Below are 14,342 nucleotides of genomic sequence, written 5' to 3' on the forward strand. Positions count from 1 at the left end.
ACCCCAGCCAAATCTGTAACTTTTCTCTGAAACCACAATTACTTCTTTTTCAACAAAAGCAGAAGTTCTCATAATGAATTGGTCATCAGAGCTGAACCGTCAGAAGAAAACAACAAATATAGAAGGAGCGCTAATGAATATAAGCAAGGGTCCCAAAATACAGTTGCTGCTTGCCTTTACACAGTCAGCTGGGACACACTGGTGTAAGTGCCCAGAGGCTTTTGCCACGACCAGTGTAAATATACAGTCTTTAAAAACAGAAACTATGGCCTTTGGTTATATAATGGCATAGTATCACAAAACCACCCCGGTTAGTTTGGAGCTCATCACAAGGGGAAGGCTTTTAAAATTCAGGAAGCTGAGGATTTACTCTTAATCCAGTCATTAGGAGCTGAGAGCCAAGTCGGGGTTGAGTGGGGAGAAGGAAAAGGAAATAAAGATAATGGGAAAAAAAGAAGCATCATATACCCAGCAACACCAATGCAAATCCAAAACCACGTTACAGCCTTCATGGGTGTCAACAGTGGAAATGAGATAGCAAGCAAAAAACTATGCCTTACAACCAGCTGAGGGACTCTTATCATATAGGAACTGCAACCTCTATGCCAAATTGTCTACTCCAATCCTGTAACTCCCCTCTCAAATTGCTCCTCACTGATCAGTTCATTATGAGTGTCCTCACTATAAAATGACTCTTCTTGTCATTCCATGGCACAGAACAACTTGTGGTGCGATCCTGCTGTGACAATGTCAACTTTAATTAGATCTAGTGTAATCTTGAAAGGAAGTTAGCAAGTGGTGGGTTGATATCTTTTTACTACAACCAAATAAAAAGTATACAGAAAAAAATAAAAATAAGATATCAAAGAATATCCACAAACTCCACAACACAGGCCAAATTCTAAATCCATGCCTGGTAACAGTGAAATACTACTCAAAAGTAATTGTTTTAAAGTGGTTACAGCCTCTATGTCCTTGCTAACTGATCTGTTACTCTGTTACCACTATTCAGATGCATTACATTTCTCCTTGAACACCCCTGGGAGTGAAAGGACTTTTAAAAAAAATTATAGAATGTTTCTTTCTCCCATCCCACAAAAACCTAAAACTGGCTGACACGTTTCCTACATACATTTTTAAATACCACTATTTTATATCAAACACCCTCTCGCCAAGAATTGTTAGCAGTATTGTTTTTGGGTGCATGAATTGGCAGATCGAACCCTCCTTTACTCCTCCGCTGGTGCTGCTGACTCCGAAAAGCTTAAAAAGGAAAGTTTGCAGCCTGCAGGCAGTGCAGGGCTGGAAATCAGATTAGCCAGTTCCATGCCGTGTTATGCACCAGGGCTGAGGCAAGCAGCTATCCCCGTCTCCTCCATCACACTCATCCCGTGACACTCTCGAGACATTTGTGGAAGACGACTGGCCGTAGATGATAGCCTGAACAGCACCTGGGCCAGAAGGCAGCGAGTGCTTGGGCAAAGGTCTCTGCGCTGACCTCACATGAGCATTGCTTCGAGGTTCGCCAGCAAGGTGCACTGTCCAAGCTCCGTCACAGAAATATATGCGCCCCATGGGACCAATAGGCCATTTACAAAACCTGAGTCCAGAACACTTCTACTTTTGCTTAGACGCCAGACAGAAAATTGCACTTTGTGCAAGCTGCGGAATGACAAAATTGGAAAACAAACTGTATGGTGGTTTTGGTTGGCATTCCTGCCATGGTAGGTTTTCTGTTTCCTTTGTATTTGTAAAAGCTAAATTGGTGCTAATCAGAAGGATGACAATTTTTGTTCAAGACAACAGGTGGGCTGAGAGGCTGTGTTGAATACTCGTTTATGAAAACACAAATACCTTTGGGGGAATCTTAATTTTGCCAGACTTGCCAGTTTTCTGAGCTAAACTTGTCAAAATCTCAGAAAACACGGTAAAGAGGTGGGCCGTAGCCCTCTGCAGTAGCAGGTCTGTCCCAATTACCACTACTTAAATGCTTTTTGAGCATTAATTCGCTTTCTCTTAATACACCCTGTGGAATAAAGGCAGTGCTCAGGGTGCACAGTGGAGAAACAAGTGATCTGAATCCTATTTCTAGATTTGTACAAATTTGCCCTACTTTATCTCTTTGAGACATGGCAAAGCAAACAAAGCTCACTGCTTCAAAGGCTGCATCTCCTAAGAGATGAGCTATGTCAAGTGTTTTGTTTTTTCTTAAAATTGTGCGTTTCTGTCTTTATAGGATTACAAAGCTTTTTATTGTATACCATTTCTTGAATTAAAATAGTATCATAGGAACCATCAGTTCTGAGAAGTCAGGCTCTTTGTGAAAGACTGCTGTAATGTTTACTGCTCATAAAAAAAGAGCTGGGTGTATATTTGCCAGGCCATGCGTGGACTGTGTGTGTGAGGGTGTGGATCTCTTAACAAAGTCTTTCTGTATTCAAACTGTTACCAAGTTATTGAAGTTAAATTGGTCTTGACTGGAACAAACAAACAAACAAAGTTATACTTAAAGCAGAATGAGTTAAAAAAAAAAAAAAAAGAAAAAAACCAAAGCCCAACACAGCCACTATTCCCCGAGGTAAAGCACTCTGCCAGCCTGCTAAGAGGAGGCAGCAGGGCAGCATGGCAGTCCTGCCAAGTACCCAGATTTCCTCTTGAAAATATTCATGACTTCTACTCTAACCCAGGCCAAAGGGAAAAATAAAATGCAAAATCCTGGAACGCCTGTCCACTCCTTAGAGGGATGGCTGTCCTGGTCAGGTCTATCTGCCCTGCCAGGCAAAAATCCTAGATGGGTACATCTTCACCCAGGACTCTGTAGGTCCTACTCATTTGGTCCACCTAAATCAAAGTTTTGTTATTAACAAAAGAAGTTGGTCATGTTTTTTCTGAAATATGGCATATACCAAGAAAAGCCAGTTTTGCCAAATGCGGTTCTTTGGCTTCAGATAACATCACTTCACTTTTGTCTCCATAATGCATTTCCCCCCTGAGCAGGGATGGAGGGACAGGAGGTCCTTTCAAATGCTTATTTGCATTCTCACCCAGTTTAAACGTATTCCCCAAACATAGGTCAAACGGCAAGCTGACTTAAACCCTCAGATGAGGTCCTGTGTCTGCATATTTCTGTTTTACAGGGACATAACTGGCAGCACAATACAACGCAGTTCCTCTCAGTTGGGCACAGCCTGGACCCCACATGTCATATTAGGAGAAACCCAACTGAGGCCAACACTATTAGCATTGCCTCTTCCTGCACCATCCTATTCTGAACCACCATACATCCTCCATTGCTCCTTTTTCTTTTTCAACTCTTCCATTAAAACATTCCAATCAAGAAAGAGTAAAAAAGACTATTAACTAATTGGGTTTCTTGAAACCAGGAACACACAATTCCCCAAAGTAAGCCATGCCTTCAAAGTAACGGAAAACACATGCTTTTCCAGGGAACTGGTTTGTGATGCAGCCTCTAGAGCTGCTGCCTGCAAATCTCACCCCATGCAGAACAGATTTGTTTCCTTAGCCTTCTGTCCTCTCATTTATGCTTCCCACAGCAATTGTGGGCGAAGAGCGCTTCCCCCTCCCCTCCCCAGCACCCCAAAGAGATCGCAGGGAGAAAGGTGAAAAGCCAACACCACCTACAATGCCAAGTTTCCCTCCCTGCTTTCAAAACTCTGGTCCCCTCCAAAACAGTGTATGGTTCTCTTTTGTTATACATAAAACAAAAAGACTGAGACTGCACGTGCTGGGGCACCTGAAGTAGTTTCAGGCTTTACTATCAAATTCAGATACAGTTTTCACTTTCATTTTGTGGAATTTTTTTGCCACAGAAACATATTGCTGCTATTTCTATGTACCCATAGCCCCTGGGGCACTGCACTGGAAGATACGCTGAGGATCAGCTATGCCACCAAGGCAACAAAATTGTCTTTGTACAAGGACTGGCCTTTTTTTCCTCACTGGAAATCTTCCCCAACACAAAAGCATTGTGCAGTTGAACTAAATCCTTACTTGGATTATTGAATTGTATCACTGATCAGCATTTCCGTATTACAGCTAAAATAATCCTTCCTGTAAACCACTTAGCCAAGATAAGTGGAGCAAGGGAACATTTTTAAATTGCTCTCCAGGAATGGCTGAAGCAGGCATTTAACAGAACAACCTATTTTTAATATTTATTTCTCACAAACCTTCCTTTACAGGCTCATCACCTTGCAAAAGCTGTTTTAAGAATACAAATACATCCCACCTAAACACTGGCAAGTCATAGGCCCACATATAAAAATTATTTTTGGAAGGCAAAAATATATGGGCTAGTGTCTCACAAATTTTAAACGAGGGAAGGCCAGTCTTGCCTGCCTCATATCGCATCTGTCATGTACCCTCCTGAGGAAAAGCCAAAAGAATCAAGGCACTTCATGTCAGCCAACTAGTTTTTGTTACAAGTGTTGAAAGGTAGCCAGCTTATATTTTGCATGTTGTTTTGTCACAGACAGACTATAAGCTTTCCTAAGGAGATGACAGATGTGATCCTTACTTTCCACAAGGATAGATTTCAGCTTCATGTACAAGGGCAGCTCTCTTCTGTACCCACTTGAGCTTCACACTGAAGGTGGGTGCTTCCATTATTAAGGTCCAGCACGGCTGCCATTCATTAAGGTACTTCCACAGAAACACTAGAGTTTCTCCAACTGAATGCTTCAAAATTAAAAACTCAGTGCTCTCTGGAAGCAGACCTGTCCACACCAGATGAACTGCAAAGGGGATGCTCAGATCGCTGCGGAAGCCTGCTAGAGGAGACACGCTGCCCTCAATGATATCAGTCCTGAACTGGAAAGACACAATCTTTTACGGAGAAATGAGGTGTGTCAGCCCTGCTGCTTCACTGCAGAAAGGCCAGAGCAGGTTGAAAAGGGGTTAGGCATCTGACTGGCACATGCTGCTTTTCCTCCCCCCGCTCCTCATCCTGGATTTACATTCCTGGCATAAGCTGCTCCTTCAATACAATTTGTCTAGCAGCACCAAATTTGATAAGAACAGCTGAGTGTTTTGCATTTTTGTGCGTCTAGTGATGTGTCGCCTGTTGGAGAGAAATCAACATCCCCCTGGGAGGGAAACACGAGCCAGGAGGACCTGCTGGGAAGAACCTGGAAGGTGCATGAGGCTTCTTCCTTCTTTGGCCTGGCTGGATTTTTACAGCTTTGTCATAATCTCAGTAAAACATGAATTAAACTTCCAACCAAAACTACCTAGTAAAAGACATACTGTTTTGTTGTCTGGTTTTAACAAGAAATCTCTGAAATTCCTTACAAGTTAAATCCTCCAGAGGAAGCTGTTACATTTCACTGCCATGTGAGAAGTTCTCCCTGTAAATCAATCCCACTATTTAAGACATAGCATAATATTTTATTCTTTTTAAAATAAGCATGTGTATCTTTAATGGGATAGTATGGGTCCCTCTAATTCTCATTTATAATTGCTTATGCATCAAGTCTGGCAGGGACTTGTGAATGCCGCAATACAGAAAAATCCTCTGTTACTCTGCTCTAGCCTGCCACTGAATGGCCCCAGCAATTCAGGTACATTGCTTTTAATAATGAGTCACTACCATATTGTTGCTCCTCCCTGGCCCCAGCAGCAAAATCCTATTGATACCTCAATACTTTCATCCTCAAAGTATTAAAAAGAGGGAGGAAAAAAAAGTCTGGTTTATTACAGTTACATCAGAGGCATTTCTAGTTACAGCACATTTGCTGCTAAATTCTCAGAGAGGTCAGAAGGACAGTCACAAGTTTCACACTTGTAATCTTGCTCTCATCCACAAGTGCTAACACTGCTAGTTTATACGGTTGCTTCATCACATTGTTTAACACAATAATCTTGCTTAGAACAGGTTTTTAAAAAAACCTCTGAAGGATGAAAAAATAACCCAGATCTCAATCCTGTGAGTTTTTGTGTAAAATGCGAGCATACGTATAATCCCACTGATAACCCTATAGACCTCAGCATTTGCTAGCATCTCTGAATTTCAGACGAGTTTCATTAGACAGAAAACTTCATATTAAAATCAGAGATGATCTCATACAATTAAAATCCCCCAAAACACACCAAACCCACAGTAGTACAGACAGGACCTTCTGGGGAAATGGGGAACAGGAGGACATATCACGGGAAGGGATCTGTGGCTCACTCACATGCAGGGAAGATGGTTACCACAATATGTAGACAGGGAGAAGAGGAGATGGTATGAAAGACCATAGAGAACCCGGGGAAATCAGGCAGGCAGAGACGAGGAGGATCTCCATTTTTCCATTCAAGAGGGACATGTGGGGAGTGGAGGACACAGGCCCCTTGCTTGGCCAAGATCTTCCCCTCCCCTTCATTTCGCCACTAAAATGAGCAGACAGATAACCAGTAAAGGCTGTTTGCTTTTCATTGAGCAAGAGGCTGCAACCCCATTTCAGAGCTGCAGATGCTCTGGGTGCCTTAGCAATTCTTAGTTAATCTAGAGCATAAAGTACTTTCCAGCTAACCAATAATAGCATCCTGGGCCAAACCAACCATAAGACAGTCCGTGACTAAGGTCCGTAAGGCATGTCATTTGAGACGTTCCCTAAAAAACGTCTCAAAAACAGAAATCCTGTGTTCTCTTTAGTTTATTAAATCCCAAGAAACTTATGCTTGCCTCATCTTGTCCTAGTGAACTCAAATTCCTCACTGAGCAGGAAGAGGAAGTACAGGAAGAGTACCATTTTGCCTAAACTGAGATTTGAAATGGATTAAGTGAGCCACTGAATAAGCTGTCTCCATACTAGACTGTACTTTCTTCTAGTCCTTAATTCCCAGGTCCACAAAAGAGGACATTTGGAAGGACTGCTTGTTTTGTTCAAGAAGCTAGAAACACCCATGAAGAGGAAAAATCAGCGGAGTTTACCTGTCATCACAGTATGTAAATTTCATGTCCATGCTATGGCGACTCAGGAAGGTCTTGCTGTCCAGGGGGATATCGATGTTTGAAGGATGCTGAATAGGCTCACACATTATTATAAGGCAGGTGAGAAGAGGCTCTTTATACCCACACAGAGTGTGAGGAGGGCAAGTGTTATACACTTTAACTTGTCCAGTGCAGTGCAAAACCTAAAATAATGATTTTTGAATGAGAAACAAACTTAGAATGTACTTTCTCTACACACCAAAATGTCTTTTAAAATCAAAAACACTTATTATGGCTCAAATATGGTACCTTCCATGTGGCAGACTTGAGGTTAACAGTTCTGCCTCTGTTGGTAACGGTGCATTTCATCCTCATGAAGAAGTCACGCTCAGTTGACATCTCTTTGCTTTTCTTTCCAAAGCCTGGACCTGTAATAAGGAAAATGGCAAATGAGTTTTCTCAGTTTTGCTTCTTGAGTTCTTCTACTTATAAGCATGAAGCATTCAACAGGAAGAACAGACTAATTCTCAGATAATTTACCTGCAGAGACCATCAAAGATGCATGGACCATTGAAGAGCAGTTTGTAGAGCTCAGACATAAAACTTTAAGTGGAACTTATATAGGACTTGGTGCATTTAAACCTATATTTTAGCTTGCAAGCACATAAATCTTTGCAAAGTGTTACACAAGTGAAAACTTTATGCTTGCCTTAACTTGATGAAAGGAAAACACTAAACAAACAGTTCTTAGTGCTATCATATATAAGCAATATTTGGCAAAACAAAACAAATCTGCAAGATAGTGAATAACATTTCATGATTACTCTGGGAATGAAAATTCCCTTTATGATGACTAACAGATCTCTACTACCAGCCAATTACTTAATTTGGTTATTTAAAAAGCAAACAGCGACTCTTCTCTATTTTCATTATTACCATTTTTCAGACTTAGATTCTCTCGAATTTCTTCATGGTCACATGGATGAGTGAAGTCAAAAATACTGTGTCCAGTTAATTCCACCTGTGCAGAAGTAAGAGCTACATTTAGCCAAATAAAAGCAACTAATAGTATTTATCTGGTTTTAAATGCCACCTAATCAGATTAAACTGGTCACTAGAACTAAGTGCATCAACAGCCGCTTCAGGCTCATTTCCAGGATTTTTCAGAGAGGAATTAAGAGGAATCAAAGACGCCAAATTTGACCATGGTCTAAACAGTGGTGTGCAGTGGGTAAGAGTAGGTTTAGCTCAGTCTCCTTTATCAGTACTTTGTGCTGTGTCCTGTATTTAACTTGTTTGCTTGACTCCACAACCACATCAGATTGGTGACTCACAAGGGTGCACTAAAGAGCTCATACCCCCAACCACAATCTTCTGAAGATTTTGGCTGTCTTTAACAATGTCCCAGTCCAGGTGTAAGAGGACGCAGAGTGGGAATCAGAACAGCCTTCCCACCACAAAAGCTGTACCCATTTTTTTAGTCTCCCTAAACCATCTCCTCTGCTGACATCCAGCCATGCTCACAGACACAAACCCTGTGACCCTTCCTTTGTTTATCCTATGCACAACTTCTCATTCTGTCCCCAAAACAATTCCTGGATTTACATGGTGCTGTTATAGTCAGCACCACTGGTTATTTTCCATACAGAAGGAGAAAATACCCCAACCAACAAAGCAGAAAAGGGGGGAACCCAAAAAAGCAGCTCTCTCCCCTCTGCCCCATAGTCTAAGGCACAAGTTGATTAAATTACTGTTCTCCTCTCCACAGTAATATCTAGGAAGGCAAGTTTGCAATCACCAAAGATACTACAACTTGGACAGGGAGAAGGGAAAAACACCACACTGCTGTCTGGTGTTCAGGGTACCTGCCTAAGAAATTTTATTTCCAGTCTTTTTTTGCAGTGACATGCAGCTGTTTTTCTGCATTTAGGCATAGGACTAGTTTCTAGGAATTGTGTTACAAAGACAGGAAAGTGTTAGGGAACAAGTTACCTGGGTAAGACCCATGTATTTGTTGACATTCTCTGACAAAAAGATCATGTCTCCATCCTGTGTCACCACGGCAATAAATCCCTCCAAAGCTTTCAGGTACAAGTTGTCCATCTGCTGGTCTGCCTCTAGTTCATTCTCGTTGTCAGCACATACTGAGAAAAAAAAAGAAAAAAAAAAAGCATCTAAAGTCTTCAGCACCCAAGCCAGCCTTTTCAACACAAGCACAACCAGTTACAAGGCAACAAAATATTTTTTGCTGCTAGAATTTTGTTTCCACAAACCCCTTCGAATGGGGCCTTCCTTGAGAAGAAAGCTGTCTGCACACTGTATGAAAGGGATGTCCTTATCACTGGAAAGATATTTTCCTAAAGTTTTTTGCAAATACAACAGACCCTCTTTTCACCTTTAATGTGTTTCTGCAAGACATGCTTTCAGTACATAACACCTATATACCCAGACTCTGAAGCACATCATCTTTCTGCACATTCTTTTGGCCACATGCAGCCTTTATATTTCCTAACAGGCAAAAAGTATAGGGCAAATCTTACAGAAGGTAAGTAATTTTGTGCATTCCTAACAAATGTTTAAGAAAAGACACTGCCATCAGGTCAAGTTCAAATACTTTTCCTATGAAGCACCTAGACAGAACTCTCCACGTGGTATGGAAAGGTCTGTTAACACTACCTTTGGTAGAAAAAGTAGAAGAAACCCACTTCCTCAAAGCCCTTTCAGGGGAATCTCTCCTTCCTTCATCCCATAAACCTCAATATTCCTGGGAAAAACACAGATCCGTCCCACCAACACCTACTTTTTCATCTGCAGATGTCAAAACTCCCTATGTGCCACTCCACTCCACTCTGACAAGCTTTGTCACCCACCTACGCTCCTCCTGTCCCACAAAGAGGAGAGCCTCAGACCCCACTTACATCCCTTACATTTGCCTATGCAGATTCATGAACCCAGTGCACCTTATCCATTTTTGGAGACGTGCCTCTGTTGTGTTGAAATCTAAAGCCATGCTAGAATATTTATTAAAGCTTTTTTTTTTTTTTTTTTCAGTTACTTATTTTCCTGTTGCTTTTTGGCTGTGCTGTAGAGATAACTTAAGGCACTGCAGTGCCCTCATTATTGTGTGTGCTCCACATTGCTCGTCTCCTGCCATGGCAGGCAGTAAGTAGGCAAAGCCATGGGCAGGGAGGGAGGGAGGGAGAGGGATGCACTGCTCCTCCTAATGCCGGTCACCCAAGTGTCCACTCAGCACTCTTGCCTTCCCTTCTACACTTTTAAGCATGGTTCAGTGCCATGAATAAGAAGCCTGCAGGAGATGATTTGTAGATGACTAGTATAAAAATATTTCTGTGTAGGAGCTGGCCCATTAATTTCTTGACATGTTTCACGGGAAACTTCTGGGACTATTTTTTTACAAAACTATTTACAGATTGCATCTGGTCAGTGTACCTCAGGCATGCTGTGGTGAGGTTATCTTTATAGTTTTTTCAGTTAGCTTGCACATTTGCGATAAGTCATTGCAAATACCGCAGTGGTAAGGCTCTGAATTCAGAGGAAAAAGCAGACAAAGAACAAAAAAAGCCTTATTTCCTCAGAATAAAGACTAACCAACTCCAACCATACACTGCTGAAGATACCAGGCCATGGGTAAATCCCATCTAGATCAAAGGTGCTCCATAGCCCCAGGCAGCAAGGATGATCTGAGAGGGGCTGCAGTGAGCTGCTCTGTGCCCCTCCCTGGTGGCACAAGAGTGCTCCAGGCTGGGCCCACCACCGGGTTTTGCTGGCCAGAGGCTCCAGCCATAATTGCATCAGCCTTATTTGCAAGGACAGCGAGACTCTTAAATGAGTTTCTTGGAGAAATTGCTCTTCTTTGTTGGTTTAACATTGTAATTCCAGCATACAGTTTTTAGCACTTCTATTAGCATTTGAGAAACGTATTTAAACTTTTGTTCTTTCCCTCCCTGAAACAGCACATTTATCATTTCCCTTCATGCTTCTTGTTGAAATACTCATTTTAGAAGAAGTCTAGAAGCAGGTATGGGGTGTTGCTTTGTAAAACATTAGAAGTGGTTTGGGTTTGGCATTTTTTGGATAGGGAAGAGGCTGAGCCAAACTAATGCAGTTTTAACTTTGATGTATTAATGCGTTATGATTAAAGGACAAGTCCAATCTAAATATCTCCTGCAACTGCATCTGCTAGTACCTAAGGATGGACAGTGAGCAAATGCAGAAGGATGAGCATTTGCAATGCAGAGCACACTGAGCCACTGTTTGGAACAGATGAGTGGTGACAAAAACGATGCTGGCTGCTGCTTCTGCATCCTCCTCCTGCTCCTCAACATCCCTCCCCGGCAGCAGCCCATTACCCATCGTCCGCACACAGGAATGGGCAGGCTCAGCCCCAAAGCCATTGGGAGCTTTTAGTTTATCACCCTTTGCTTCTCTACATGATCATTTCGTAGCAGGAAGAGAAGACACTCTCTGGGGATGGCCAGCACAGGCTGGGGGATTTATCATTTTGTGTCCCTGCACTGCAATTCTAACTACACGTGCAGGGGCCAGTTCCTCCTCAGCACAAAGCAACCGACGTCAGGAAATTACATCAGGGCTAGCCTTTAAAATACAGAAAATACACAATAATATATTTTAATAGTACGCACTTTGACCACAATGACATTTAGGGAAGGGGGGGTGGGGGTGGGGGGGGAGAAGGTAAGTGACCATCTGCTCCCAAGCTTGTTTCTGCTGTGTAAAGAATGTCAAGGGTCTTTTTTTACTTTTCCGGAAGCAAACAAATGGTTTATTCAGCAGGGATCATGGCTATTGCCCAAGACAATCAGCCAAGTGTGGGTTCAGAGAAAAAAATGACTTTTCAGCTCTAACCCCAGACCCTCCTTTCCATTTTTTTCCCCAGCTCATTAAGTTTGCATTAACAAAACATGACCATTCAAAGGCAGGAAGGCTATTCAAAGCATTTGTATTCTTAAATGCCTCCAACAGTGAAAGACAAACACTTTACTTGTATTATCAGATGATTAAGTTTGCTTTTCCATGTATATAAATTATATTACTTATACAAACACACACAGAGGACATAGGATCACTCACATCAGGGTAGCAGGTTCAAACCCTTAAAGTCCTAGCTGAGCGCAGCACTTAAAGATACAGTCAGCTTTAAAGCACGCGGTTACAGAGTTTTGTGGGATCAGAGTTCAACTTTTTTTATTAAAATTACCTTCATTCAGCTGGAGGCATCTGTCACGTGGACTGGGAAGAGGGAGGGAAGAGGGCTTGTGCTGCTGTGCACCCCCTCTCACATAACCCAAAAGCATGACCAAGGTGTTTTGCAGACACCCTCCAGCTTCCCTGGTAAATCAGGAAACCCCACTGTATCCCCTCATTCCCCCTTAGCAGCCCTGGCAGCAGCAGGCAAGGGGAGCTTGCAGATACGGGTTTCTTGTAGTAGTCAGTAGGGCATGATCACATTTCAAAGATGGAGCAGCTGTATCAAGGAAACCGTAGGCACTATCAGGCACAAAGATAGGTGACAAATACCTCCAGGGGCCACTGTGCTGCTGCTGGTCTATTCCTTGCCTGTCCCCCATAAGCATGCCCCAGCAGCCTGCCCAGGGAAGCAAGCCCAGGCACTGAGGGATGCACCAAAGGCGCTCTTGTCTCCTGGTGTGTCGAGGCTCTTTGTGGTAGCTGCAAACGCACAGTCCCAGAAGGTATCATCTGGGATGAAGACCTGAAGCATATTAGCTACCTGAAGGCCTTAGTCCGCAGTAAATAAATATGCTGGGCATCACTGTGGTGGCCCTATTATGCCCTGTGTCAGGTAACTCAGTGTAATTATAGTAATAATAAATAACAGTCCCTCATATGGCTGCAGTTACAGCATTATAGCTTGTTCCCTTTCTCCTGTGAAAATCACTAGCTACTAATACACAGAGGATATCCACACATTAGGAGACTGATACATCAGAAGCAATTCAGTTATTGCCACTAGCAAAAACCTGGTTTGCTTCAGAAAGAATCTATTTTGCAGAAGAAAAACAAATAAAGCCACCGCTACTGCAAGCCTCTCCCAGAAATCCCTATTGTCTTTCACTTTAGCATAAGAAGTTTTAGCTTCAGATGGAAAACATTTGAGAAAGCTGGGACCAAATGAAAGCAGGTTAGCATGAGGAGGTAGGGGCAGAATTTGGTTTCCAGTAGGTCTGAGGGTCAGGTGGTGGCACCCCATGAAGACTTGCCAGAATTTTCAGGTCTTAAAGAAAGGTAACCGTGGACTCAGTTTACCCCCATTTTTAGGTAGAGGTTTTGTCGTCAGCATTAGTTAGCAGCTATTTTGAAAAACAAGTCTTGAAATAAGGATGCGTTTCTTATTTTTCCTGCAACTTTTTCTGTCACTACTAATGGGAGTATTTCAGTTCAGGCACCATGACAGTTTAGCAGAGAGACCAGACTATAAATATGCTGGTTTAACTATAAATTAATAGCACATTCAGCAGAATGAAGTACTGTAATATTGTTGTTCACATTATAGTTACATTCATGGATCCCAGCCAAGGTTGTGCTCATGCAGCACTGGGAAGCCTACAAAGGAGGGAGAAACCCTGTCTAGCTGAGATCGAGAGATCTTGAAACACGTCAGAGAGCCACAGAAAAGTGCAGTGGCCTCCCTGGGGTGGCTGTCAGAGCTATGGCAGAACCAGGAACAGAGCAACCGTGTCCCATATACCCATTTGATGGGTCATCCACTGTGCGTATTAATTGTCCCAAGACAGTATTTCTTGGTCAGGATCAAAATTTGGATACAGTATTTTTCAGACCATGTCTCAGTTTTCATCAAATTCTGATAAATATTTTTTAATCATCTCTATTTTGAAAAATTTTCTAACCACCAAAGTAGAATTTATTAATCAACAAGAAACTTTGAACTGTAATGGCAAATGATTATTGCAGTGTTTATGATAACCCTTTATGCTAAAAATAGCTCTTGTAAACAAGCTTTGATTAATTCCCACTGTCAGGATGTGCACTGTTCCCAAGTTTAAGAACACTTTTTCCGTAGATGCTTGCTCATTTCCTTCAGTCCAACCTCTTGGAATGAGTCTGAAGGCTCAAAAATCAGGCTCTCCTTACAAGAAATAACCACTCAGGTATAAACAAGCTCCTAGCAAACAACTATACTCCTCTCAACACCTTTGATCTGACTCAAAGGGGCCTTTGTGGTCAGGTCAGAGGTAGAGTGTGATAAAAAGGGTTTTTACTGGAGGTCACATCATCACGTTCACAGAATTTTCATGGTTTTGTCTCTAATCCTGGATCCTACAAGTACTAGAAAGTTGCTTGGATATTGTGCATGACAGACACCAGGCTACAGCTGCCACTCCTGAGG

The 14,342-nt window shown here is 42.3% G+C and overlaps 1 protein-coding gene across 2 annotated transcripts in view; it reads right to left on the reverse strand.

Moving 5' to 3' along the window:
- Positions 1-14,342, reverse strand: part of EPAS1 (endothelial PAS domain protein 1) — a 78,506-nt gene that overhangs the window by 14,391 nt on the left and 49,773 nt on the right. For both annotated transcript variants that reach the window (XM_064446070.1, XM_064446069.1), the window contains exons 3-6: positions 8,927-9,078; positions 7,871-7,955; positions 7,244-7,362; positions 6,935-7,137 (exon numbers count right to left, since the gene is read on the reverse strand). In XM_064446070.1, coding sequence (XP_064302140.1) covers positions 6,935-7,137; positions 7,244-7,362; positions 7,871-7,955; positions 8,927-9,078 — 559 coding nt within the window. The remainder of the gene's footprint in view (positions 1-6,934; positions 7,138-7,243; positions 7,363-7,870; positions 7,956-8,926; positions 9,079-14,342) is intronic.

The sequence above is a fragment of the Phalacrocorax carbo genome, chromosome 3, assembly GCF_963921805.1.
Source record: "Phalacrocorax carbo chromosome 3, bPhaCar2.1, whole genome shotgun sequence".
Lineage (NCBI taxonomy): Eukaryota > Metazoa > Chordata > Aves > Suliformes > Phalacrocoracidae > Phalacrocorax > Phalacrocorax carbo.